Source organism: Falco rusticolus, chromosome 5 (assembly GCF_015220075.1).
Source record: "Falco rusticolus isolate bFalRus1 chromosome 5, bFalRus1.pri, whole genome shotgun sequence".
Classification (NCBI taxonomy): domain Eukaryota; kingdom Metazoa; phylum Chordata; class Aves; order Falconiformes; family Falconidae; genus Falco; species Falco rusticolus.
Window position 1 is genome coordinate 22583713 of NC_051191.1, and position 25412 is coordinate 22609124.

The 25412-nt window shown below is 42.1% G+C and overlaps 2 protein-coding genes and 1 long non-coding RNA gene across 8 annotated transcripts in view; 1 reads left to right on the plus strand and 2 right to left on the minus strand.

Annotated features, from left to right (window-relative positions):
- Nucleotides 1–726, minus strand: part of LOC119148903 — a 15087-nt gene extending 14361 nt beyond the window's left edge. Inside the window, exon 1 of the long non-coding RNA XR_005104528.1 lies at nucleotides 634–726. This is a non-coding gene — a long non-coding RNA (uncharacterized LOC119148903). The remainder of the gene's footprint in view (nucleotides 1–633) is intronic.
- DCLRE1C (DNA cross-link repair 1C) overlaps nucleotides 1–18950 on the plus strand; it is a 27852-nt gene extending 8902 nt beyond the window's left edge. The window contains exons 1-14 of one of the 2 annotated variants that reach the window (XM_037389574.1): nucleotides 836–964; nucleotides 1086–1137; nucleotides 3047–3131; nucleotides 6042–6101; nucleotides 7349–7404; nucleotides 8037–8138; nucleotides 8434–8506; nucleotides 8668–8808; nucleotides 9261–9362; nucleotides 9976–10112; nucleotides 10284–10338; nucleotides 11811–11899; nucleotides 12747–12847; nucleotides 13662–18950. In XM_037389574.1, the coding sequence (XP_037245471.1) occupies nucleotides 856–964; nucleotides 1086–1137; nucleotides 3047–3131; nucleotides 6042–6101; nucleotides 7349–7404; nucleotides 8037–8138; nucleotides 8434–8506; nucleotides 8668–8808; nucleotides 9261–9362; nucleotides 9976–10112; nucleotides 10284–10338; nucleotides 11811–11899; nucleotides 12747–12847; nucleotides 13662–14623 (2124 nt within the window). In that variant the 5' untranslated portion in view covers nucleotides 836–855 and the 3' untranslated portion in view covers nucleotides 14624–18950. Of the gene's footprint in view, nucleotides 1–835; nucleotides 965–1085; nucleotides 1138–3046; nucleotides 3132–6041; nucleotides 6102–6968; nucleotides 7405–8036; nucleotides 8139–8433; nucleotides 8507–8667; nucleotides 8809–9260; nucleotides 9363–9975; nucleotides 10113–10283; nucleotides 10339–11810; nucleotides 11900–12746; nucleotides 12848–13661 lie in introns of those variants that run through there. The other variant, XM_037389575.1, reaches the window with a different exon arrangement.
- SUV39H2 (suppressor of variegation 3-9 homolog 2) overlaps nucleotides 14292–25412 on the minus strand; it is a 14622-nt gene continuing 3501 nt past the window's right edge. For 2 of the 5 annotated variants that reach the window (XM_037389576.1, XM_037389580.1), the window contains exons 3-6: nucleotides 24660–25331; nucleotides 22694–22840; nucleotides 20982–21111; nucleotides 16357–19500 (exon numbers count right to left, since the gene is read on the minus strand). In XM_037389576.1, the coding sequence (XP_037245473.1) occupies nucleotides 19391–19500; nucleotides 20982–21111; nucleotides 22694–22840; nucleotides 24660–25331 (1059 nt within the window). In that variant the 3' untranslated portion in view covers nucleotides 16357–19390. Of the gene's footprint in view, nucleotides 14380–16356; nucleotides 19501–20981; nucleotides 21112–22693; nucleotides 22841–24659; nucleotides 25332–25412 lie in introns of those variants that run through there. The other 3 variants (XM_037389579.1, XM_037389578.1, XM_037389581.1) reach the window with 3 other exon arrangements.

A 25412-nucleotide genomic window follows, 5' to 3' on the forward strand; every position in this document is an offset into this window, starting at 1 on the left:
GGCAGAGGGGCTGTGCTGGCACTCAGGCGATCCACAGATGCGTGTGTGCTTGTGAACCTAGAGAGTGGTGCGTGGGCCTGCACTAGTGAACTTTTACTACTACCAGCTGAACAGGAGGAAAGGGACTGCTCTGTGCTTACATTTTATGCAAATGATGTATATAGGTGCCGTTGGAGGCCGCACCGGCCGTGTCTGTAATACGTGCCCAGCTGTGCTGCCGGTTGAGCCTGCACACGGGAAGTATTTTCCCTCAGCCCAGGCAGGGACCCCCGGCCCTGGGCAGGAGAGGCCCCGGCCCAGAGCGGCGCAGGGAGATGGACCCGCTTCTTAGATCACCTCAAACGAGTCAGCACACACAGGACACGTCTGGAGTCCCCGATGAGTCAGCATGAGATTTTCAATGACTTCCATAGACTTTCTATGACAGCTACGTGTATTTGCTAAGGTACTCAGGCGCCTATGCCCTGGCCTGAGGCACCACCGTGATCACAACCCGCCCCCGCTCCCACCGCCACAGCAACAGCCCGGCCGCCCAGCCCTTCAGACGACCGACGTCAGTGCAAGAGCGTAAAACGGGGGCTCTTCCCAGTTCGGGGGGCGCGAAGCGGTCGCCGCGGCGCGATGGCGACGTACCTCACACAGCGCTCCTCCCCCACCGCTCCGCCTCACAGCACCATCGGTCGCCGCCGACCGCGTTGCTGAGCAACCGCCCGCCATTGCCTCTTTAAGAAACCGCTCTCTGCCCCTTCCCGCCGCGCTTCTGATAGGCCAGCAAGGAGGAGGAGCCTCTCTCACGATTGGCTGAGGGCTGGGGAGGCGGGACGGCGGGGCGGAAGCGGCGCGCTATTCGCCGCCATGAGCCGGTTCGGGGGTCGCGTGCACGAGTACCCGGCCCTGTCCATTGACCGCTTCGACCGCGACAACCTGCGCGCGCGGGCCTACTTCCTGTCGCACTGCCACAAGGGTGAGCCCCGGCCCCGGCCGGCCCCATGGCAGCCGTTCCGCTGTTGTTCCCCTTCCCCCCCCCCCCCCCGGTGTCCGTCCATCCCCGCACCCCCGGTGACAGCCGTGCCCTGTATCCCCAGATCACATGAAGGGGCTGCGGGCCCCCGCCCTGAAGAGGAGACTGGAGGGCAGGTACGAGCTGGCGGCGGGGCTGCGGGGGAGGGGGCTGCCGGGGGGGGCCGCAGCGTGCGGCGCCGGGGGGCCTGAGAGACAGGCGGCTGGTTCAAAGCGAAGCGCCAGCCAGCCAGTGTAAGGGAGCTGTTGTGGGTCATGGAGGCACAGGAGCAGAACGGGTTTGGGTGGGAAGGGACCGTAAAGGCCATCTGGTTCCACCCCTGTGCCATGGGCAGGGTCACCTCCCACCAGCCCAGGTTGCTCCCAGCCCCGTCCAGCCTGGCCTTGAGCACCCCCGGGGATGGGATGCCCACAGCTGCTCTGGGCAGCCTCTGCCAGCGCCTCACCACCCTCACAGTAAAGAATTTCTTCCCAGTATCCAATCTAAATCTCCCCTCTTTCAGGTTAAAGCCATTCCCCCTTGTCCTGTCGCTGCAGGCCCCTGTAAAACGTCCCTCCCCAGCTTTCTTGTCGGCCCCTTTAGGTACTGGGAGCTGCTCCAAGGTCTCCCCGGAGCCTTCTCTGCTCCAGGCTGAACCACCCCAGCTCTCCCAGCCTGGCCTCACGGCAGAGGGGCTCCAGCCCCCTGAGCATCTCCACGGCCTCCTCTGGGCTCACCCCAACAGGTCCATGTCCTTTTGACGTTGGGGACCCCAGAGCTGGACGCAGCGCTGCAGGGGGGTCTCACAAGAACTGAGCAGAGGGCAGAATCCCCTCCCTCACCGTGCTGCCCACGCTGCTGGTGATGCAGCCCAGGGTACAGCTGGCTTTCTGGGCTGCACACACACATTACCAGCTCATGTTGAACTTTCCATCCACTAGTATCCCCCAGTCGTTCTCCACAGGGCTACTCTCAATCCATTCATCCCCCAGCCTCTATTGATACTAGGGACTGCTCCAACCCAAGTGCATTTGCCTTGTTGAACTTCATGACACTCATGAACTTCATGAGGATCCCCACCGCTATCCCCTGGAAGCCTGTTGGTGTGTGGAGCCAGCACTGTGACTGCTGTGAAGAAGGCCAGCTGTGCTCTGAGGTATATGAGCAAGTAGGTAGCCATCAGTTTGAGACAGTTATTCCCCTCTGGCCAGTACTTTTGAGGCTTTGCCTGGAGTACTGAGTCCAGTCCTGGGCTCCCCTGCACAAAGAACACCACCACTGTTTCGGAGCATGACCACCAAGCTGGTCTAGGGCTGGGGCATGTGATGTGTGAGGAGAGGCTGACAGCTGGATGTCCTCAGCCTTACGAGCAGGAGACAACCGTGTATTTGCAGGTAGCGGTAGATAAGATGGAGCCAGGCTCTTCTTGGAGGTGCATAATGAAAGGGACAGGGACACCTTTTCTTTTTCACCATGAGGATGGTCAAACATGGGAATGGGCCCAGAGAGGTTGTGGGCCAGTTCCTAGGCACTGTTTAATTGATTAGAGTAGATGTCGTGTTTCCTCAAGTGCAAGCAGAGAATCTGTTTTAGCTTGTCAGGCTTCTTTGTGCACTGTGAAAAAGCTAGAGCTTTATAGGAAGTATTTGGTGGTCTGCTTAATGCTAACTGCTTGTTCCAGGGGAAGTGCACATCTGAAACAGAGCCTAGTGGGTATAGAAACAACCAAAGATATGTGTATATGTGACCACGCACTTTATTTATGTCTACAGAAAACCACGCAGGCAAGGGCACACATAAGTCTGTCTCTGGGTTTGCTGTGTTAGAGAAAAGCCCGCTCAACAAGGCGGAGTAACTCACCTTTATCCCACTTCAGGCTGGGGGAGAACAGCTCCTGCGGGCTTACTGCTCTGCAGGTCTCTTCAGCTGAGAGAGGGCTTTGAGCGCATGTCTTGAGGTACTAGGTGCCAGGTGGTGATGTGTCATTAGATTGTTCTCTGCCTCTGCTTTAAAAAACACTCACCTGTGTTCTTTGTCTCCTTGCAGCTTGAAAGTTAAATTATACTGCTCACCGGTAACTAAGGAATTGCTGTTGACTAGCTGGAAGTATAAGTTTTGGGAGAATCACATTGTGAGTTTTTGGGTTTCTGTGTTTTTGTTTTTGGTTTTTTTTTTTTAATTCACATTTTCCAAGCAGTGATTCTAGGGAAGAGGAAGCTTCCCCTCTGCAGAAATGTCTGAATGTTGGTGTTGATAGTGTTTCAGGGCTTAAATACTTAACAACAGTTTGCCTTTTCTTCCTGCTTGCTATATGGACTTGGTTTATTGTTGTTTACTGTTTAATTGTATTTTTCCCTCCGCAAAATGTATCCTTTTCTCTCAAGTTTATCTTTCAATGTACAGATGGAAGACATTTATCATTTGTATTGTTCCCTCATTTCCTTACCTTGCTCATGTCTCTTTGCTCCAGTCCGTAATTTATTTCTCTTGCTTCATTTAGTCTTGTGTTGCTCAGAGTATATATAATCTTTTAATTAGCCCATTTTCCAAAAAACAAAAGGAGAATTAATCTCTAACACGAAAAAGTTTTAGTGATGTAAAATCACTGAAGAACGTAATTAGTTTACTTGATTTCTGCTGTTTGGAACCAAACTTCAAGTGATTGGTGGTTGTGTACAGGTGTGACTTGTAGTTATTTCTTTCCCTTTACAGATGTGGGCTTTGGAATTGAGCACATTTCTTTTCACATCTTAATGTATGTACCTAACATCATCACATAGTGTTAAGGATTTTGCTGATTCCCCCTAAGCAAGGACAGGAGAGTTTTCTAGTCAAGAAGGACTTCAGACAAGCTGAAACTTGTTTTCTTGGGGGAGTTATGGCTCAGAGTTTCCTTAAATAGGTTGTAAGCGGGGGTCTTAAGCTCCATATCCAAAGAAATTCATGCAAGTGGGACCTAGGAGGTAAGTCTGGGAAAGAGGAAAAAAAAGTAGGGGACTTTTTTGTTCAAGGTCCTAGTTTAAGTATGAAGCTGAGGGAGAAGATAACTAGCTTTATATGAAAGCCTTGGGAAGTGGAAAGATTTAACAACTGGGGAGTGAACTCAGGGCTCTGTAAAAGGGACTCTGAGTATCCCTTAGGCGTGTTTGATGTGTGATGGAGCACAGCATGTATAGGTGACAATTTTTCTAAGCCTGTAATTTTTGGCTAGCAAAAATAAAGCCAGGTAGGTTTGTGGTAGCTTTTTTGTTGGTGTCTTTTTTATTTATTTATTTTTAGTTTTAAAAAAGTGTCCATTTGCTTCTACTGTCCTTTGAGTTTAACCTAGAAGGTTAATCTTCTAGGTTAAACTCTTGAGGAGAGATACCTGTAAGCTGTTAGAACTTTGTAAGAGCAGTAAAAGGGAAGTAGGCAGTGCTGGTCCTGACATTCCTGTTTGGGAAAAACTTCACGTGGGAAGAGATGCCAGAGGTACCTGTGGTACAGTCTAAGATGAAGCACAATTAACACAAACCAACACAATTTTAAAAATACATAGGTGTTTGCAGCTGCTGCTCCCAGGAGTGACTGCTGGTAATGGCATGAGCTGCACAAGCCCTAAATCAGATGGCAGCTGTTAGATGTTCACAAGCTTTGTCTTACAACAAATAAGCTTTCTACTTGTAGCATGACTGGGAAATGAATTAACAGCTGATTTGATATTCGCTAGACTGAAAAAAGCAATCATGATGTCAGCTTCTGTACAAATGTTTTTATGATTTCCGATCTGACCTTTATTTGCACATATGGCGTAAGAGGATCTTTGAATCTGTTGCTGCCTTTAACATTTAAACTATCAAAGATGAGGGGAGAACTCTGATGGAGATACTATCATTTATGCTTATGAAGCCAAACGGTGGCTGTCAGCGAAGAATTCTTTGGGCAGTTTAGATCTAAAACTTGATGATTGTTTCACTGCAGTAGGAAATTTGAGAATTACTGAGAAATACTGGGCATGCGGAATTTAGATCAGCTGCTTGAGTTTATTCAGTGTCAGAAATTGTAGGTGATAAAATTGAAGTTAAAAAAAATCAGCTGTTGCTAGTGGCTTGAATTCTTAGTATAAAATACTTTTCGTCACACTTGACACATCTGTGTTTTGGAGCAAGCTCTCGGCTTGATTGGTGTGGTTTCTGGTGGGGAAGCCAAACGTTAACACCTTTGTCTGAGTACCAGCTGAACGGATCTTGTGGAGCTGCCCAGAAGTTTGACATGGTATCTTGTGCATCCATCTAGTACACTGAAATCCAAGGTGCTGAGGAGACTGCTCAGCTGAGAAGCTAGAGGTTATACTTAAGGAGGGTAGTGACAGGAGATTTTCCTTTCACTTTGGCTTTTTTGGGTAGGAGAATTATATACAAATATTGTCTGAAACAAAGGAAAAAAAACAAAACCCAGAAGGATGAGAGAGGCGCCTGCATAGCAGCGCTAACCTTGCAGATGGCTACAGAGCCCGTATAGCACAGCACATGACTCTTAGTAGAGGATATGGCAAAACAGGGAATTAATTGCAGTCTATAGATTAATTATCCCTACACAAACACAGAAATGTGCACTGCATGTGATTTGTGGGCTCTGCTTCTGGTAACAGGGAACAGTGAGGAGAAGTGCTTCAGCACAGAGACCTGTCCTGGCAAGATCCACTGGTGTGCTCTGGGACTGGGATGTCTTGGGCTTTGCAGCCATCCAAAACCAAGGCATATGATCCAGCCAGAGAATGTAGAGCTGTTGCTGTTAGAAGTCCAGTGTGTTCTGACTTTTTAAGGCATACATACCTTGGTTGAGGTATTTCCATTTAACTTTTAAACAACTTTTAGGAAGCTTTTTTTTTTCCTGCTGGAAATGGAAATTTGTGACTTGCTATGGGAAAATAAGCTTCATTTTACAGGTTTAGCGTTAGCCACAGTGGGTGCTAAAGATGCCTATGTAATGAATGCTTAGCCATAAGCATGAAACAGAATATTCAATAAACCCTGTAATGCATTTATTCATTTTGTTACAGGTTGCACTGGAAGTTGAAACTCCAACTCAGATTTCTTTAGTAGATGAAACATCTGGTGAGGTAAGTTACAGGAAAAAAGAGATTAATATATTTTTAATGGGCAGTAATAACTGTTTAAATGAGCATGGGAAATGGATCTTAGCTGTAACATCTGACAAGCTATTTTTAAAATGTCTGTTCCCTTTCTTTCTAAGACATGCAGCCACATGAATTCTTCTTCCTGGTTTTGTTCTTCGTATCATGCCATTTTTTGGTAATGTCTTTCCAGGCTATTGAGTGATCTCCAACTTACCTATTATGATTCTTTCACTTTGTAATTCCTGGCTTATTTTAACAAGCTTTAAGTGCAGGACTTAAAGTTCTGGTAGAGCATCTCCAGGCAAAGTGTATCCCAAGATATTTCCATGATGCTGGTGAATGTATGGTGAATGAAAAGCTGGACATGAGTCAGCAATGTGGATTCACATCTCAGAAGGCCAACTGTATCCTGGGCTGTGTCAAAAAAAGTGTGGGCAGCAGATTGAGGGAGGGGATTCTGCCTCTGGTCCACTCTTGTGAGACCCCACCTGCAGTGCTGTGCCCAGCTCTAGGTTCCCCAGTACAGACATGGACCTGCTGGAGCGGGTCCAGAGAAGGCCATGAAAATGATCAGAGCCTGGAACACCTCTCCTGTGAGGAAAGGCTGAGAGAGTTGGGGTTGTTCAGCCTGGAGCTGAGAAGGCTCTGGGGAGAACTTATTGCAGCCTTTCAGTACTTAAAGGCAGCTCTAAGAAAGATGTGGATAAATTTTTTAGCAGGGCCAGTAGCAATAGGACAAGAGTAATGGTTTTAAACTAAAGGAGAGTAGATTTAGATTAGATATAAGGAATAAATTCTGTAGTATGAGGGTGGTGAAGCACTGGCAGAGGCTTCCCAGAGAGGTGGTAGATGCCCCATCCCTGGAAACATTCAAGGCCAGGTTGGACGGGGCTCTGAGCAGCCTGGTCTAGTTGAAGATGTCTCTGCTCACTGCAGGGGGCTTGGGCTAGATGAGCTTTAAAGGTCCCTGCCAACCCAAACTGTTCTATGATTCTGTGCTGTCTGGCTGACTTGCTTCATCTCTTCATGAAGTCATCTCTTCTGGCATGACAGGATGGTTGTTCCTCTTCAGGGCTTGTTGGAATGTGGAGACTGTCTTTTCTTTCAAAAGCAATGCTTAATGCTGCAAGAGGCTGTGGGGAGTAGTAACGTATTGCTTTCACTGTATCAGTGAAAGTACTGGTAGGATTTATTATGCTGTGAAAATAATGCTAACTCGTCTCTTCCAGAAAGAAGATATAGAGGTGACACTTCTCCCAGCTGGTCACTGTCCAGGATCAGTCATGTGCGTCCTTTAATACTCCAGATGTCTCTGCTGAGAAAATTGTCCTGTGGAGTTCTCACTAAGCACTGGGATTTATCTAACTAGAAAAATTTAAAACTTTTACTTGGAGATGGTACTGTTGTGGCAGGACCCACCAGCTTTGGCCAGGGTTGGAAAATCACTGTACTGTCTGGGATCTGTCCAGACAAAGTGTTACCTTGGTGGGGCAGATTACTTTTCCCCATGCCTATTAATAACAACTCTTTTGATTTCAACTGCACTTAAAAATGGTGTAAAAACCTGATAAAAATAAATTTTCCATTTCTTAAGGATGCCTTAAAAAGAAGGTGCTCAGCTTCCTGGTACTGGTGTCTGGTAGATTCCTTTGGCTGCAACAGACAGTTGGGCTACCCTCACAGAATCTGTGAGGCTTTTGTCTTCAACTCTGACTGGCCTAGGCACAGGTTATTTTCCAGACATGCTGAATCTGAATTATTTGGTTTATCTGAAATTACTCTAGGACCAAAGTGAGCCAGATATTTCTGTGACATCATACATTAGTCACATAAACCATCCTAAGCAAGATAACAAATCGACACGTGGCATATAGTGCTTTATATTGTTGAGTTTGACCAAAGTGTTTCTGTTTGTAGGTTTTTGTTTGAAGGTGAAAATGGCACAGTGCTGTATACAGGGGATTTCAGGCTTGCAAAAGGAGAAGCAGCCAGAATGGGGCTTTTGCATTCGGGGACAAGGTGAGACTTCAGCTATTGTCATTTAGAAAGAGTAAAAGATCACAGAGGATTTGTGTGGACAGGATACTGTCCAGGTATGGACAAGTCAGGAATAACGTATTCTCTTTTTTCCCCCTGCTGTTTTTTATTCTGGATTAAATATATTTGTGGTCAGGCAATACTGCAGTTACAAGCCCCTTTTTACTAGGTCTTTGTAATAAAGAGGAAGAATTGCCTCCTTTTGAAGAGAGAGGAAGTGGTATGTCTTAGTTCTGTGGGGCAGTGCTCATTCTGATACCACGTTTCTCTCTTTCAGAGTAAAAGACATACAGAGTGTGTATTTGGATACTACTTTTTGCGATCCCAAATTTTATCAGATCCCAAGCCGGGTAAGTCTAAGTTGTGAGAGGAAAGGTCCTTAAGGCTGCTAATTAATTAACCACCCCTTTGTTAGGTAAGTCTCACAAGGCAATGACATTTTGCATTACCAAATCACAGGACTTCGGAAGTATCTTCAAAGATGATTCACAACATTTTCTAAACTTTTCAGGAGGAATGTTTAAATGGGATCTTAGAGTTAGTGCGAAGCTGGACCTCACTGACTCGTTATCACGTTGTGTGGCTGAACTGCAAAGCTGCTTACGGATATGAGTATTTATTCGTAAATCTCAGTGAGGAACTTGGAATTAAGGTAACGTTTCTATAATTGTTGCTGACAAACAACTTAAAAAGCTACAGTTGTGCTCAAAATGAGTTAATTGGTTGATTTCAGTCTGCAACATCTGGGTTCTCCAGGGAGAAGTTAATCCCCAGTTTTCAAGCTCAATGTTTACCTTTCTCCCTTTTATCTTGTGAATGGTAAAAGTCTTCTCATTAACATATGACGTTAATAGCTAGCAGATATATTCTGACTTTCTTTGGTGAATATTAATCCCTCTTCAGCATAGAAGGTATGTTCTGCTTGTTCTAGATGTCCTAGTTACTTCTGGCTAACACTTCTCTGCTTGGACATTATTCATGGGCAGTAATTGTTTGAATGCCTACCAGCACTTGTTGAGAGCAGAACCACATCTGTATAGTTGCTCCAGCTGCAGCCTGGAAAACACATGGAGCTAATTAAGTGTGCACTCTGCCTTTCTCTAGGTGCATGTAAACAAACTTGATATGTTCAGAAAAATGCCAGATATCCTCTACCATGTTACTACAGATCGACACACTCAGATTCATGCCTGTCGACATCCTCGGGTGTGTATCATCTTCCAAAGCCTCTGCTAACATTACCGTAAAAGACTGGCTATAGGTGCTAATATTTTGGTCCTGTTGTGGTAATGAAGACTTGGGCCAAATAGTGGCTTAATGTAAAGTAGAGAAAGAACTTTAGTTAGTGGATTGACATTTTTAAAAGGAAAAGAAAAAAAGGAAAAAACACATTTAGCTGCTGCTAGAAACAGTTTAATTGTACTTGAAACTTGTATTTTTAAATCAGGTAAGAGAAGCAGCAGATTAGATCAGTCGGGTATTATACATTTCAGTGTATCAAAGGCAGCTCAGGTGATGCCTCTTGCAGCGACATACTGTGTGTTTGTAGTGTATGGCCCTCCCTTCCCAGGATGTCTGTCAAGCTGAAGGCTCCAGTCTGGAGGACTGGAGGTTGAACTGGAGCTGGTTTGTTGGGGCATCGGTCTCTATGCTTGATTTGCTTTGTCAGCTGCACTGTAAAAGCAAGATACCACAACCAAGAGTGTTTCAAAGGGGGTTGGAAGTGAGGCGAAAACTTGGTCTGGCTAGATACTCTGTTGCTCAATTTCTGGGGGAAAAAAGGTCAGGATTGCCCTTAATTTTATATTGCATTTGGCAGGATGATGACTGCTTTCAATGGGACAGACTGCCCTGTGGGATGACTTGCCAAAATGGAACTCCCTTGCACATCATCAGCATCAAACCCTCCACTATGTGGTTTGGAGAGAAGATCAAGAAAACCAGTGTAATAGTGAGGTGAGCACTGGGGCCGTGCAGAAACCCTTTGTTTCAGGTGTGTACCTTGCCTGATGCTTGTATAATGGAATTTCAAAATTGTTTAAGAGTAGGTTATGCTTGCCTCCTGACTGAGGATGGAGGATGAAGAGCAGCTGCCTAATTTTTATGCCTTTTTTTTTTTTTTATAAGGACTGGAGAGCGTACATACAGAGCGTGTTTCTCTTTCCACTCTTCATACAGCGAGGTTTGTATATTTGTAGTACTGAGTATACACTGATTAAAAAAAATTAAAGGAGTTTTGATTATTTGATATTGATATATTCATATATCATATGATTTTATATAATACTGATACAGAGTGGATGATATGACTTGTTACAATAAAACTTTTCAGTAATAAGACATAAGGGGATAGAAAGTTCTGGATGCTGAAGGCAGAGAAGTTTGTTTTAATACAGCTGCAGAAGAGCATCTTAAGGTAGGGCAGGATTATAAGCTTTTTTTTTTGTTGCTCTCCTCAAAGCATAGGTCAACTTTTTGGACTACGTTTCTTTTTTAGTGTAATTATGCAAGGCTTAAAGCTTGGGATTTTGGTTTTCAATACATCGTTTATCTCCTGTGACTCAGTTTTGAGGAGGGTTTAACTTCTTTTCCCCACCCCCACATTTAAACACAATTTTCTCACATTGTAGCTGCCGCTGTTACTCCTCTTTCTGTGTTAAAGACTAACAGGAAAGAAAACTGGTCATGGCAACATCCTCTCTAGAACCACACACTTCCATTTAACATGGCTCAATCCAGTTCTTAAAATACTTCTCCTAAGAAACTGCACCGAAACAGGATCAGTGCTAACAAAATACCTGCCACAAAGCCTTCCCCATTCAAAATGGGTATTATTCAAAGCCCTAGCAAGACAGTCCTGTTTTTAAGTTCCTGGCTAAATTTTAATTTGCTATGCTGTGCGGAATTTTTAATGGAGGTACAAGTGTTGTACATACAACGTGGCAGCATTGCTAGCAGAACATGGCGGGTAGTGTATTGTAACAGGCTTGTATCTCCACATGCAAAAATAGGTGGGTCCTACCGGTCTGTGTAGATAGGGGTGTAATCTGCAACCTTGCAAGTGTTTTCAGTGCTCAGCACTGATAAAACCTCAGCTGGAGTGGAGTGTCCCAAACCAGACCCAATTAATCTGTAATCTTACAAGTACAATCTTACAGAATTTCTTCTATAAGAAATTTACAGTCTGGAGAGCAGAGCATCTAGAAGATGACAGAGTAAGTTCTGGAAAAAGTGACTTGTTTTGTGACGGTGGGCTTTTATCATGGATGGAAGTGAGACTTTAGGAAAAGTGGGGAAGAGAATGCCTGATCTGCACAGCTAGGGCCTTGAAGTCCTGTAAGAAAAATGAAGTCTGAAAAGATCTACAGCAGTAAGGACAGGGAGGTGCTGCATCACATTCCCTAGGCGCAGCTCTGTCTAGCCTTTTCTTTCGGAGATAGTGATGGTCTGTGTAGTCGGTAATAGCTGCGATGTGGCTAGGTGAGGCCGAGTTCTTAGCATCCTTTCAGACCTGTTTTCCTTTTACGAAGCTATCTGCTTTCATCGTTTGGCTTATGGGTCCTGCTGGTCTTTACGTGAGACAACTACTTGTTGTGCATGTGCTTTGATCAGTGCTGCTGATGTAATTTGTTAAACGGCTCTTTCTTAATTTAGATTAAGGATTTCCTGAGCTATATCCGCCCTGTGAATGTATATCCGAATGTACTGCCAGTGGGTGGGACAGAAGACAAAGTTATGGAAATGTAAGTTACAAGTGGCTGCTGAATGGATGTGATCTAGCCTCTGGTTTTGCAAGGACAACTCCCCCCCTGAATCCCAGCCTCTCAAGCAGGCCACTGCCTTTTGCTTTGTCTGATAATTCAGATTTTTTTTTTTAATTTATATATATTTTTTTCTATAATTAGTCCTGTGAACTTCAGCTTTCTCAACACTTGTGTTATGCCTGGACTCAGCACTTGTATTCCACACACTACTTATATGCATAGAGGTTTTTCTGTTGTTACTGGAATCTGAAGACATACTCATCTCACTGTTCTGTGACTGATTCTGTTTGTCATTGCTACTTCTCAGAAGTTTCTTTTAAAGAGGGTTTATCTGGGGATTTGAACTCCTGCCCTCTGTGTAGCATCACAGAGGCCTGTTGTCTTGTGCTGCTACAGATGTTGGCAGCTTAGAAAGCACTCTTACGGAGCAGTGGTGTCAGTCTGAACAAAATGAGGACTTGTTTCTTTGTTCCTTTTTCTTCTCCTTAATAAGAAAGGAGATACTTTACCATTACTGAATAAAACTGCAGGTGGCTTTTGAACCCTGTCATCTTGTCTTCTCTAAGCAAGGGACTAAAGCATAGTTTCCAAATAGTGTGTTAAGGCAGATATATAGACATGACAGATATTTACCTTTAAGCTGCCTAAGTTCACCGATGAATTAAGAACTTTTCCCTAGCTATTGCTGCTTTTGCTGTAACGCTTCTGCTGCAGTACCTGTGAGAGATGTAAAGCAGCATACTTAGATCAAGTTAAAAGATTAACTTCTGCTCCTGAAAGTATCTGGTGAGTTCTAAATATTAATTGCTTTTCTCATTCACCTCAGATTAAAGCCATTATGCAGGTTGTACAAGAGAAACATGGAACCCAGGTACAAGCCCTTAGGAATGCTGAAGAGAGTCCAGAAGAGAGACTTGTCTGATACAGGTAAAGGTTCTGCTGGTGCAACACCGCGTTGAACCAAAGTCTGGGACTAAGCAGAGGTGCCAAAAGCCATGGTGTTCGCTGCAGTCTGTGTTCAAAGCAACAGTTAGAAAGGAAAAGTAAAATTAAATTAGGTTTTAGGAGGATGAGAGAGCACTGTGTAAAAGCACGTTTGTCTGCAATCTTAAAATGTACTTGATGTACACTTAAAATGTACAGCTACGGTTTCTGGGCGAGTTCCTTGCCACAGTCCTAGAGCATCCCTAGTAAAGCTTTTTCTAACTTGGATCACCTCCCGTGTTATGGAGGACAGAGTGGTGTATCACTGGTATTGCTCCTCTTCATTATCTTGCACTGCTGGCTTTTTAGCACCTCGTAGCTGTTTTAACTTATGATGGTAAACGGATGCTGTACATAGCCCCTGGAAAGCCACCGGGGTACTGAAAGACAGCTTCAGGCCTGCTGCATTCTCTTCGGCTGTTTCTTAAGTGTCAAGTATGTGAGGGTGACATGGTCCTGGCAGAAGATGTCAGGAGGCCTGAATTAATGTGTCTGCTAGGCCTACATCTGATTGGCTGTAGCTTGTATGGAGGATGGCAGCTTTCCGTGTAAGGCACTGTGCTAGACAAGGTGAATACAGTCAGTAACGTCCTGCCAAGTCTCTGTTGGGGTTAAACTTTTTCCTGTCTTCATACTAAATTAATTTTTATTAAAACTGCTGTCAGTTTTAATTTTTTTGACAAAAAAACACCTGTTTAGCAGAGCTGTGGACTTCCTTCAAGTGGTTCCCTGCCCCCCCCCCCTATTTTCTTGACAGATGAAGATGATCTCTTTGATTCAGAATTAACTTCTGCAAGGCGCAAGATTCCAAAACAGCAGATTGAGGAGAGCAGGCCCTCCAGTACAGTACAACCTGAAAACGCTGAACGAAACATTGAGAGCACAGAAAGTTACAAAGCAACCACAACTTACACCTCCGTCAAGGTAGACTTCGTGGACTGTGAGGAATCAAATGATGATGATGAAGATGACGAAGAAGAATCTGAAAAAAATACAGTTCAGGTTCTTTCCTGTGAGCCAGATGCCACTTCCACATCAACTTTCAATGGATTAACTAGTGATCAACAGGAGTCTAATGCTGATGTCCCTCGCTGGGATGCATTTTTCAAATGTAACAAACCAGATGAAGGCTCTGAGAACGAGGACAACTTCTCATCTTTAGCAGATGCCGGTGGCTCCCAGTCACTCATTAGTGATTCAGATGGAGTAAGCGACTCTACACACATCTCCTCCCAAAATTCTTCTCAGTCAACACACATATCAGAGCAGGGGAGCCAGGGCTGGGATAGCCAAATGGACACAGTACTCATCACCTCCCAAGAGAGAAACGCCTCGGACTTCAGCTCCTTAAGCAAAGGTGGGAGCAGAGCAGTTGTTTCTGTGCCACAGGAGGCGGCCAAAGACAGTCAGCCTGACAGCAGTAGGTGGAAGCCACTGGGACAAAACAGATCTTGTGCCTGTGACGTTGCCTGTAACTTGAAAAGCAAAGGCACTGAGAAAGATGCAGAAGCTGGCACTGCTGATGTTGGAGATGCACTAGTGGAAGTAACTGATAGCCCCAGGACTCCCGATCTGGAACTGAGGAGGGACTCTCAGAGCTCCTCTGACTTTGAAATTCCCTCGACTCCTGATGCTGAAGTGCCTCAGCCAGACAAACTGCAGTGCTTATATAAGAAGCTAGCAGCAGGTGAAAACATAGTGAGAAAAAAAGTCTCTTAAAGACACATATAACTGATTACAGCATGATAATAATGAAATTTGTTTATTAAAACCCCGTATTATTTTTCTCTTTAGTACTAATTACTAACTGCAGCTATGCCAATTTAGGCAATTTTGTCAAAAATAGCTTACTGTCAGAACTAGGAATTTGCAGCATGTGTAACTTGACTGTTCCTTCCATGAAATACTGACAGGGATGTATTCCTAGGAGGGATGGTAGAAGCCTTCTGTTGCCTAGGTTCACTTCTCCAGGACTGCGACAAAAAATGGACCAGACAAAACGAAGGGTAGAACACCAAATGAAATTTAGTGTTTCTCTTTATCAGGAGCTCCAAGAGTTTGCCTTTGATTATATATGTGATCTCAGGTTTTAATGAAATAGTGTGCTGCTTGTGTTCCTCCCCACAGTTGCATCTTCCAGAAATGACCATGCAAACAATGCAATAGTTGCACTTTGACTTTAATCCCAAGTTTTCACTGCAGTTATTCTTAATAACAATGGTAGAACAGATGAGAGAACTACTGAGAAGTTTGGTTGTGTTTTTGTTTTTTTTTTTTTAAATAATTGTTCATTTCAGGTCTCTTTTTACACCAAGCAAGTGGTGGTGTCCCATTGTAACTCCTGAATGAGGCACCGTACACCATCAAATGGTTTAAATTCAACTCACTGCAACCAACTTGCCATTGGTTCCTCTGTGCCTTGGTTTCTTCTGTTTTTTTCAGAATGACTTAAAAATGAAATCCTGTGGCCAGCAGCAGTAGCCTGCTCTGGATGCTAATGCACAGCAGCAGAAGCTAGCCTGTTACCCTGGGCAGGTGGTTATGTCACTCAAGGCTCTTACAGTGCCAGATTTCACCTCCTCTATACCATTCTGTTGACTTCACTGAATTCAGACATGTTTCAGATTTTTTTTTTTTTTTAAATCAAGACAATACATTCTCTGTGCACATGTGCCATCACAGTTAAGTCTTTGCCAAAATTTTCTGCTTCTAAAACAGAAATGTAATTCAGGTCTTTGTTAAATGGCAGTGCCTTCAAAAATGCATAAACAGCAGAAGTCATCTAAAATATGAGGCCTTAAGTCACAAAGAATTAAACAAACTTGTAGTGTGACAGCTCTCCCCTCTGAGTGTGCCCTCAGTCTTTCTGCCATCTTCAGCGATATGTGGATGTTAAACCAGCCAGCATTCTGCTGTCAGGAACAGTGGAAGGATGGGGCGGGGGGAAGAACAATTGCTATTGTCTGTGTATGGTTTAAGGATATTCACAGCCATATATCTCTCCACTGTTGCCTTACCTGCTCTGTTCCTAGGGTTTGTTAGCATAATTTTCCAGATGTGGTTTTTGTTTTTTTTTTTTAGCAAGCTTGCAAGTGAGTTAAACTGTTACCAGAACTACCTCTGTGAATAAAGTCATGCAGAGCAGAATTTCTTCTATTGGCTTGTTTCCCTACCTGTATGGCACATGTCAGTTACAGGCTGCTGAAGTATACAGGAACCCAGACTGCTTTAGACAAGTCAACAGTATAAATTTATAACAGTTTGTATCAGCCATAAACTGAACAGGAAACATGACTTCCTCACAATTGCGCTACTAGTCCTTGCAGTGCTAGAAAACTTAGGTAGAGAACAGGAATTAAGAGGTTGCAATCTTAAAGCAAATCTTATGGCTACAGTTATTTTGGCAGACTAAGGTTGTTTGTGGTTTTTTTTTTAAGAATGACAACAAGAGAAAAACTAAATTTAATTTATTTTATCAAAAACTATAGGAAGATAGCAATACTAGAGATCACACATTATGAAAAGAAAATGTTCCTGAGCTTACAAACTGCATATTCTAATGTACACGGTCCTAAAACATACATTAGAAATAACCAAAAGATTGACTTGAATTTGAGATTGAAATAAATAGATAATAGTTTTTCTTATGGGTAATCTTGCAGTTTTAGTTTTACTACCAAAAAAACCCAAACATTTAAACCCAACAAAAAAGAACAGCTAGAGGACAGATCACAGGTAATCAGTCTCTAAGAAGTACATACTCACAACTGAACTGGTGGCCATGATGCTGCTGACAAACCATAAACCAAAGCAAAGGCAGAAGCTAGGCTGGTTTAGGCTCCTTAAAAATTGAAAATAGCTTTTTCTCCTTTTCCAATTTGGAAATTTTCCCCCAAACTCATAAAACCAGCAAAAGGAGTTTCAAAAGTGACACAGCGTCCCATTAAGCAATCCAAATGCACTGTGAATATGGAAATATAAAATACTGTTCAAGGCTCTAAACTGGAAACTGCATACATGGGTTTACTTCAAATAAATACAAAATACTGTTACCTCCCAGAACATAAATTAACAGTCCTTTATTTATCATACAAGAGGTAACACACATATCCTTAAAGAACAGCAGTGTGGTTCCAGTGCTGGTGGTAACATATACTGCCTTGGGAAAGAGGCAGACACTGAACTCAAGTACAACTACTAATACTTTTTAAGTTTTAAAAGGCATTTACTGCAGTATTTAAATCAAATTGGGTGTGAGCATAGGTGAAGAAAAAGAGTGTCAAACTGGCCCTGTGTCACCTGCCACAGGGAGGCCAGAGAAACCGATTTGATACAGAATCCGTTTCTTGCTGCAAGCCACTCTTGCCATCCTGTAGCGACAGGGAAAGCTGCAGACTGCAGCACATTAAGGAGCTGGAGACTGCAGATCCCATCCATGTGGAATGCACTGCTGCATCGGGCTACATGCAAGAGAAAATGCTGATGAACTCCAAATGATACAAAGATCATCTAGAGTTTCCAAACATTAAAGCTCCACATTCCACTTAAACATTATATTAAAAAAAAAATAAATTATAGCGATTTAACATGATAAAAAATGACCAGATTCAGCATCTATCCAAGTGTGCAGGTACAGGTGAGCCTGGTAATGTCAAATACTTTTAAATCTAAGCAAACTTTCTCCTATTCATTAAACAATATAAAGTTATCTATTTCAACGTGTATCTCTTCATATTGTAATTACAAAACTTACACAGCACTTCCAATGGCCCATACTCTTCACCCCAACTGGGAAACTGATTTTGGCTAGTAGCATATTAAATTTCACTTTCTGCCAAAGAGCCGGTAGCTTCAGTGCAAATGCAACTGTACTGCTTAATGAACAACCAACCTGTATTATCCTTTGAAACACTCTCTTTGGAGTGCTAGTAATTAACATGAAGTTTAAGGCATTTTCTAACAAATTAAGTAAACTATTATATGCTGGATACTTGACTTCATTCACCTGAGCCAACAGCTCTGCACCTTATAAAGGCAACTAGCTGACCTATGATACATAGCTAGCATCCATTTATGGAGCGTCCATTTACTAAGCAACATTATTCTGCCTGACCCTATCAACATTTACATGATTTGTAAGCAATTTGCAAATTTTACAAGCTTTTTAATCCATGAGAATAAAGCACTTGGATCATCCCTGGAGCATGGATCTTGGCTGTAACCCCACTCAATCTAACTCAACTGCTCTTCAGTGTTGTTGAAGCCAAGCAAAACTTAGCGTGCATCACAAATATATCAAGACAACTTTTAAGATGATCGGGGGGGGGGGGGGCAGGGGGAAGGACAAGCAGCTGAAGAACAATACATTTCTCAGCCTTTACATTCAATAAAATCTTACAAATGTCTACAGCAAATGAGTAAACGCACCCCTAGTCTAACTTTACTGAAGTTTAACATTTTTGCAACAAGAAAAAACAGTCCTAGTATCTGAAAAGTCTGTCATGGGATTAAAAAAAAGTCACAGTATGTAAAAACTTAATCAAAACCAACTGTGAATAGAAATCAATTCCCAGGGTATTTTTGCACCTAACAGATAACTGAGCATATCACTGTAATGCATCAGCTTTGTTAGACAACAGGCTGCTCTCCCTATTCTTTTGTTATCCATTTCCAAACTATAGCCAGTAATTTGTTTCAGCAATGCCTTCCAAATTTCTGCAATGAAAACAGTGTGTGTTACTACCAATAATCCACTATTTACAAATTCTCTGTAGAACTGCAGACTTCCTACAGCATCCTAACTAAACATCAGAACGTAACAAGTGAAAAAACTTCTATATGTAAAACTCCCAAGTAACATAACATCAGCTAAAGAAGTTGAAGACCTTGACCTTGCACCTGAAATGTGCCAACACCAATTACTTGCACAGAGTTCAACTGATATTTTACAATTTGCTCTGATGACTGTCCTTAATCCTTCACCCCAGTGCCATAAATGTTATTGCTAATCTCTTGAAGCTTTTCTTTATACAGGGAAAAAAAAAAAGAAAAAAGAAAATGAACCATCAGCTGTGATTCAGATTTCAAATCAAACGTCTCGATACTTTATAAGGTCCAGAAAACACATAACATTACTTCATCCCACTGAAATTAGCTCCTAAAAGGCCTATGGCTGTAAGCTCACTCTTGAACATTCAAATCATGGTACATTTAAAAGTTTTCTTAGCATACATTTTACTGCTTCCTAAATAATGGTTCTAGAAAAAAGCATTTTTAATCCCCATTGTCGGTTTTGTATTCGCCTGAAACACTACATCTCTTTCTTTGGCCAAGGCCATTTCAATTACAAATGTAATGCCTTGTGTTTTCACTATACTTATTTACATTAGATGTAAGAATACTTGAATATATTTATGAAAGAAGAGTCATATTAAAACACATTTAAAAAGGGAACAAAGTATTATTTGTGACTTTGGATACCCAAACTCAGTTGAGGTAACCTCTGCAACACACAGCTCCGCATTTACACACAGTTCTGATCCTCTTTCTGGATGGGCTAAGACCATCAGCAGAGTCTGAAGTCAGATCTATTGAACCTGTGACAGATAAACAGAAATAAGGAAGTTTTAAAAGACAGACCGAAACTGCTAGGTATTCAAACGGCTCCTGAAAGCCTCCTACCACCGCAGCTCTTAAGAACTGTGCACAAAGCTGTACTCATGTTCTACTGACACCCAGGTTACAACTACTTAACACACCACTGATCATATGTATCAGAATCCAAAGCTCAACACATTTGAGCCTTGTACCCTTAGGTCTGTATCCGTACTCATCTGCTGAGAGCACAGCCTGCCTCAGACGTCAGTGTCACTGACACCACAAAAAAGAGGAGCTTTAAGGATTCAAGTAAGATCAATTTGTCAGTACTTAACGAGAAATTCTACAAGAATGAGGTACAGGTCCACAGTGCAAAGATGCTTCTCTGAAAACAAAACAGCAGGGCAAACAATACATTGCTGTTGTGGGTAACTAGTTTGTGTGCAAAGGCTGATACACAACACCCCTGCCAGCAAACCTCAAAAATTTTTTACTGTACTGGAAAAAAATTGATAGAACAGTCTGGGCTGGAAGGGATCTTTAAAGATCATGTAGCCCACCCACCCTGCCATAGGCAGGGACATCTTGCACTAGATCAGGCTGCTCAAAGCCCCGTCCAGCCTAGCCTTGAACACTGAAGGGAAGGTGAGTTATCAAAGAATCACAGAACAACCCAGGCTGGATGGGACCTCCAAGCATCACCTGGTCCAAACTTTCGTGGGAAAGGGAGTCTAGATGAAATTATCCAGCACCCTGTCCAATTGCATCTTGAAAACCACCAGTGACATGGACTCACCATGTCCCTGGAGAGCTTGTTCCAGTGAATGATGGTCCTCACTGCAGCAAAACTTTATAACCAGAGCTGATAGTATTTCATGAAGAACTTTGTTTCCTCAAGTCTCTGCATAAACATCAGTGTACCCACCACCCCAGTAAAACAGCAGTAAACATTGGACCGTCCTTCTATCCTGAACACCTGTACCATAGGACCCACACCCACAACTGAGGCCTACAGACAACAGAATCCAGAGACAAACCTATGCTGCCTTAGACCACTCAGCTGTTAAAAACTGTCTTTTTAAGTATCACTAGCAGATTACTTAGAAAGTAGTTTACTGGAAATGCCAATTTGAGTAAAGGAAAACTTTTTTTTTTTCCTTTTAAGAGTAGCCTGACCATTACTTTGAGCATTCCTGTGAGAAATCTTCAAAATAATTTGCCTCATTAGACATTCCAACCACAATCCCTTGCTGTGAGCTAGGAGTGCCAACAGAAGTAATGCACTAGAGGTGCACAGAAAAGCTTCTGGGTGCCATCCTGTCTGCACTAAAAGTCAACGAGCGATGACTGTTCTACAATCCACAGAGCTGGGTTAGGGAGATGTAGTGCCCCACCTAAAACACTATCTAATCAGTCAAGCTGCAACAAAACCCACCAGTCCCCCAAACCTCCCACAGAAACAGTGTTAAAATCTGCAGACCTTTCATCTGATAGTCAAAGGTTAGCTCTTCTCCAGCCTTGATGGTTCGTGTAGAAAACAGCGCTATTCGAGGAAGACGCAAGTCGAGGTTATCAATAAACACATTGAAGACTTGAAGATTTGGATCACACTGTAAGCAAAAATTAATGTAGTTCACGTTAAAAATGCACGCAAGTTTCACTGAAGTGTTTAAGCAAACCAAGGTCCCAGGAAAGGAAGGACTGGTTCTTCTCTCAGTGACAGAAGTCTGAAATTAAGTTATCTTCTGAAATCAACAAATGATGTTCTTGAAATAGTGTTAAAGGAGAACATTCATAGCTTAGAGTTAAGTCCTTTCAAGAAGGCAACCTTTACACAGTATGTACAACTACAATAATATGCAAGAGCCTATAAAAAAATAAAAATGGTACCTTCAAAAGATGACAACACAAAAAGATGACAAACAAAGCAATTAAAGTTACCTTCAGAAGTATGTACCTACAAAACCCACAAAAAGCATTAGAAGTCGAAAAGAAAAAAAACACCCTAGCATTTCAAGCCACACACACTTGCTATTCTGCATTTAGGTTTAAGCACTGCTCCCCAGGTCAGAAATATCATTTTCATACTATACATAAATTTCTATTTTCAATTGCTAATCTGCTTGGCTTCTGAATTATCTGCTGTGGGCTGGGTGGCAGGACAAGGGTCAAGGACACCAAACAGGAACTAGAAACTGCTTTATCATTTTCTCTGGATTAAATGTCAGAAGTCAGTAGTCACTGAGACTGACTGCTAAACTCTGCAAGCTTTTTTTTTTTTTTTTCGTCAACAGTAAAATATAACCCACGTTAAAGAATAAGAAGTGAAATTAAGACATTTAACTTTACGCTGAAGAGGGAAAAAATACTTCACTCCCATTTCTGAAAGTGAAGAGCAGTTGCCTGTATCTAAAACTCTTCATCCTTCTCCCTGGCAAGCTCGCATGAAATACAAACATCTCAGCTCACAAACCTGAAGACATGAATTTACTGTAGTTGTTAAATAGTAATTGCATACCTCACAAACATTACATCAGTAAGAAATAATAATTTTTAGTTCAGGAATCTTTATAAATGCAGTTCAACCTTCTCTTTAAGTACTTCAGCTGAACAGGAAATAACACTACAAAAGTTTCCTTTTAAAAATTTACTTTCAAGTTCTCTGGCAAGTTTAGATTTAGGAAGGAAAAAGGTATCTACAGGGGAGAATTATCAAAGAAAACATAGGAATTTTTTTTCTTCTACCAGTGCTTGAGGGATGAAAATTGGCACAATCCCCTATCCTGTCCTGCAACAAAACAATGCATCGATTCCTATAGTCTTTGACTCTTCACTGATTTTACTAAGTACTTCTCTTGTGTTAGGTCTTTCAATTACCTGGAAAACCCCACACCCACACCAACCCTATTTCGGTTATCTAGAACCAACAGATTCAGTGACAAACCCAGCCCTACCAGATACCCACTTTAGGCACCCTCTCATTCCCAGATTTTTGTAGGTAGTCTTACTCCAAGTAAGGCTAAACATTCTGTTCTATTTATTATGTCATCTAACTGACTGGAGTGTGCTGGCATGAAACAAACTACTCCAGAAAAACTGTGAATACAGTAAGAAAATGTTTACAGTAGAAGGTATTTCTGCCACAATTAAGAGTAATTCTCCAAATTCTTAGTATACAAAACAAAGTCTTACACTGTGATTCACAAAGTGGGACACATTTCCATATCGAGCTGCATCTACTGTAAATTCATCTGAGTCATAGTCCAAATCAAACAAGTATGTATTTCCCTGGTTATCATACAGCTGGCCTCGTCTCTCTGCTTCCTCACTTGTAATCACCTAAAAAAAAAAAAAAAGAAAAAAAAAAAAGAAACCTGCATCTTATTAACTATTACTAAATTAAAACAAAAATAACAATTGAATTTGGAAGAAAACTTCACTTAGTAAAAAATATCACATTTGCTTTTTGATGTTGAAATAGCATTCCATCTCTAATGAATAAAGAATACATACATACAGCTAAACTCATTAGTAACTGAGGCTTCTCTGGATGTAATTTGTCTACAGCTGATGTGCAGCACTACCTTGTCTCAGGAGGAAAAAAAAAAAGTATCAGCACTTTCTATTAAGAGTTTTGATGACAGATTCAATCAACTGTTTCTACTTGAAGTTTCCATCCGCACAATTTTTTCATTAGACCCAGAAAGCCTTGTTTACTTCACATAAAAAAGTTGCAACTTTCTCCCTTTGCAAAAAGATCAACAGGTATCAGTCTTTACAACCTAGTCATGTTTGCAGCTCAGTATTCGCCTCCTCACTCCCTAGAAGCATCTCTTCCTGCTATCCTTGACTGCAGTGAAAGATCCTATTCATGACAACTTAAGACAGCTACATCACTTCACAAAGCTGAACTTATGCTATTAAGCTTGCACATACTAGCACAAGGTAGAAATCCAGAAACTCCTTAAAGGAAGAGAACTACAGTCACTTTTGACAGAAGTAAAGCTTAAACAGTTTCATCTGCAGCCTGTTACGTTAAATGTATTCTGTTGTGCACACTCAGCAAAGAAATCACAATTTGGCAGCAAGACAGATAGGTAATATGGTTGAATTGGACAAAAAAACCCCTCTAAAATCTTTCTGACAGATCAGATTTGAGAACTTACTCAGCAGTAGGGCCTAAGCAGATTCAGGTGAAAGGGTAAACACCACCTCCTTCCCTTTAAGCAGCAAAATTACATAATCATCTTTCTGCACTGACCCCTCAACAGAATGATTTCTCTCTTGTATATTTACAAGAAAGCTATGAACATTTATGGCCGGACTTGATGACCTCAAAGGTCTTTTCCAACCTAAATGATTCTATGAGAAGTTAGAAGATCTGGTGCAGGAAGCATGGACAAAATATAATTAAGATCATAAACACCTGTACAGAGGGTCAAAAGGAGTTATTTTGAGTCAACTTAGCAGCAAGGCACAACAGACTGGATCAAAGAGGCTGTCAGGAGCTACTGATGCAGAGAGCCCTGAGGCTCAATAAGACTGAACCAGATAAACACAGGGCCATAAAAAATTTTCAACAGTTACTTGAGGTCTGTATTTTATAACATGGAAGTTGTCTGAAATAGTATATGAGATTGAGTAAACAGATAATACTACATACTACAAGTCTTATTCTTGCTGATAATCAAAGTAATAAATATGTCTGGAAATACTGCCTTAGAAGTTCAGACAAAACAGAAAAGGGACTGACGGACTGGGTGGGGAGTTTGGTAATGACCATGCCTGGGGAATGGCAAAAAACTGCAGTCATAATCAGTGAAGAATGAAGAATACGACTGCCACGAAAGAAAAGAAGGACTTGCTTTTTAAAATGCTATTAGGGCACATATTTAAAATAATTCTTTAGCAACATACAGTGTAAGTAGTCTCTTTACATTCAATCTTTTACAATTGCTCTGGAATGGAGAAATATTCTGGACAATACAGTTTTGCTGTCATCTTGAATGACTATTTACTGCATTGCTCTAACTCAAAAGCAGACAGATTCTATCATAGTAGAAGTCAAGGAGTGTTAGAACTGAGAGAAAGCTCATCAGGATTTTCTCTAATATTTCCCTTATTGTAAATTATTCATCTATGTGAGATAAATACATACCTCTCCGACATACTCCATCACAAAACTGTTGGTTTTAATTTTCTGGAGTGTTTTTACTCCCCAACCACGGCCATTGTTAGTTCTGAAGATGCAAAGAGAATATGGTGTACCTTTCTGTACTATCCTATTAGGGCAATCAGGCCCACACCTACAAAACGAATTGCATTCATAGATGGGCAAGCCAGGCTGGATTTTCAACTTCTTATGTTTATTGTAAGCCAAAATAAATCCAGCCTCCTTTGGACAGCACTTCTCAGCAGGGCAGTCCATGCATTCACAGCCAGTTGTTATTCCATTTATTACATTTATTCCTGGAGCAGGTTTATACTCGTTAATGTAGTAGAAGTCTAAAGGGGGGCCTTCAAGATCCACAGTGTTTTCTACCAGAATCATTGCTTTATGATTCTTCTTCCTGTTGAGATCTTCTTTCCATCTCTGCAGAGCTATTCTTTGCTTAGCCTTCTTTACAATGTACTCTGCAACTGCAGGTTTCAAAACTTTACCATGGTTTCTCACTTTCAGTCCTTTGCCTTCTCTCACCCGAGACAAGTACTCATTTTTGTCACTAAGAAAGTTTTGAAGCAGCACTGGGCATTTCAGATTTTTCTGGGGTTCCCAAGTATTTGAAGATTCCGGCCACCCTTTCCATTTCACAAGATAGTATTCTGTGCCCTTGAAATACAGAAACAGATACAGATTTAGCCCTATTTCGTGTTGCTGAAATCCAGCATCACAAGAGTACACAGACAGACA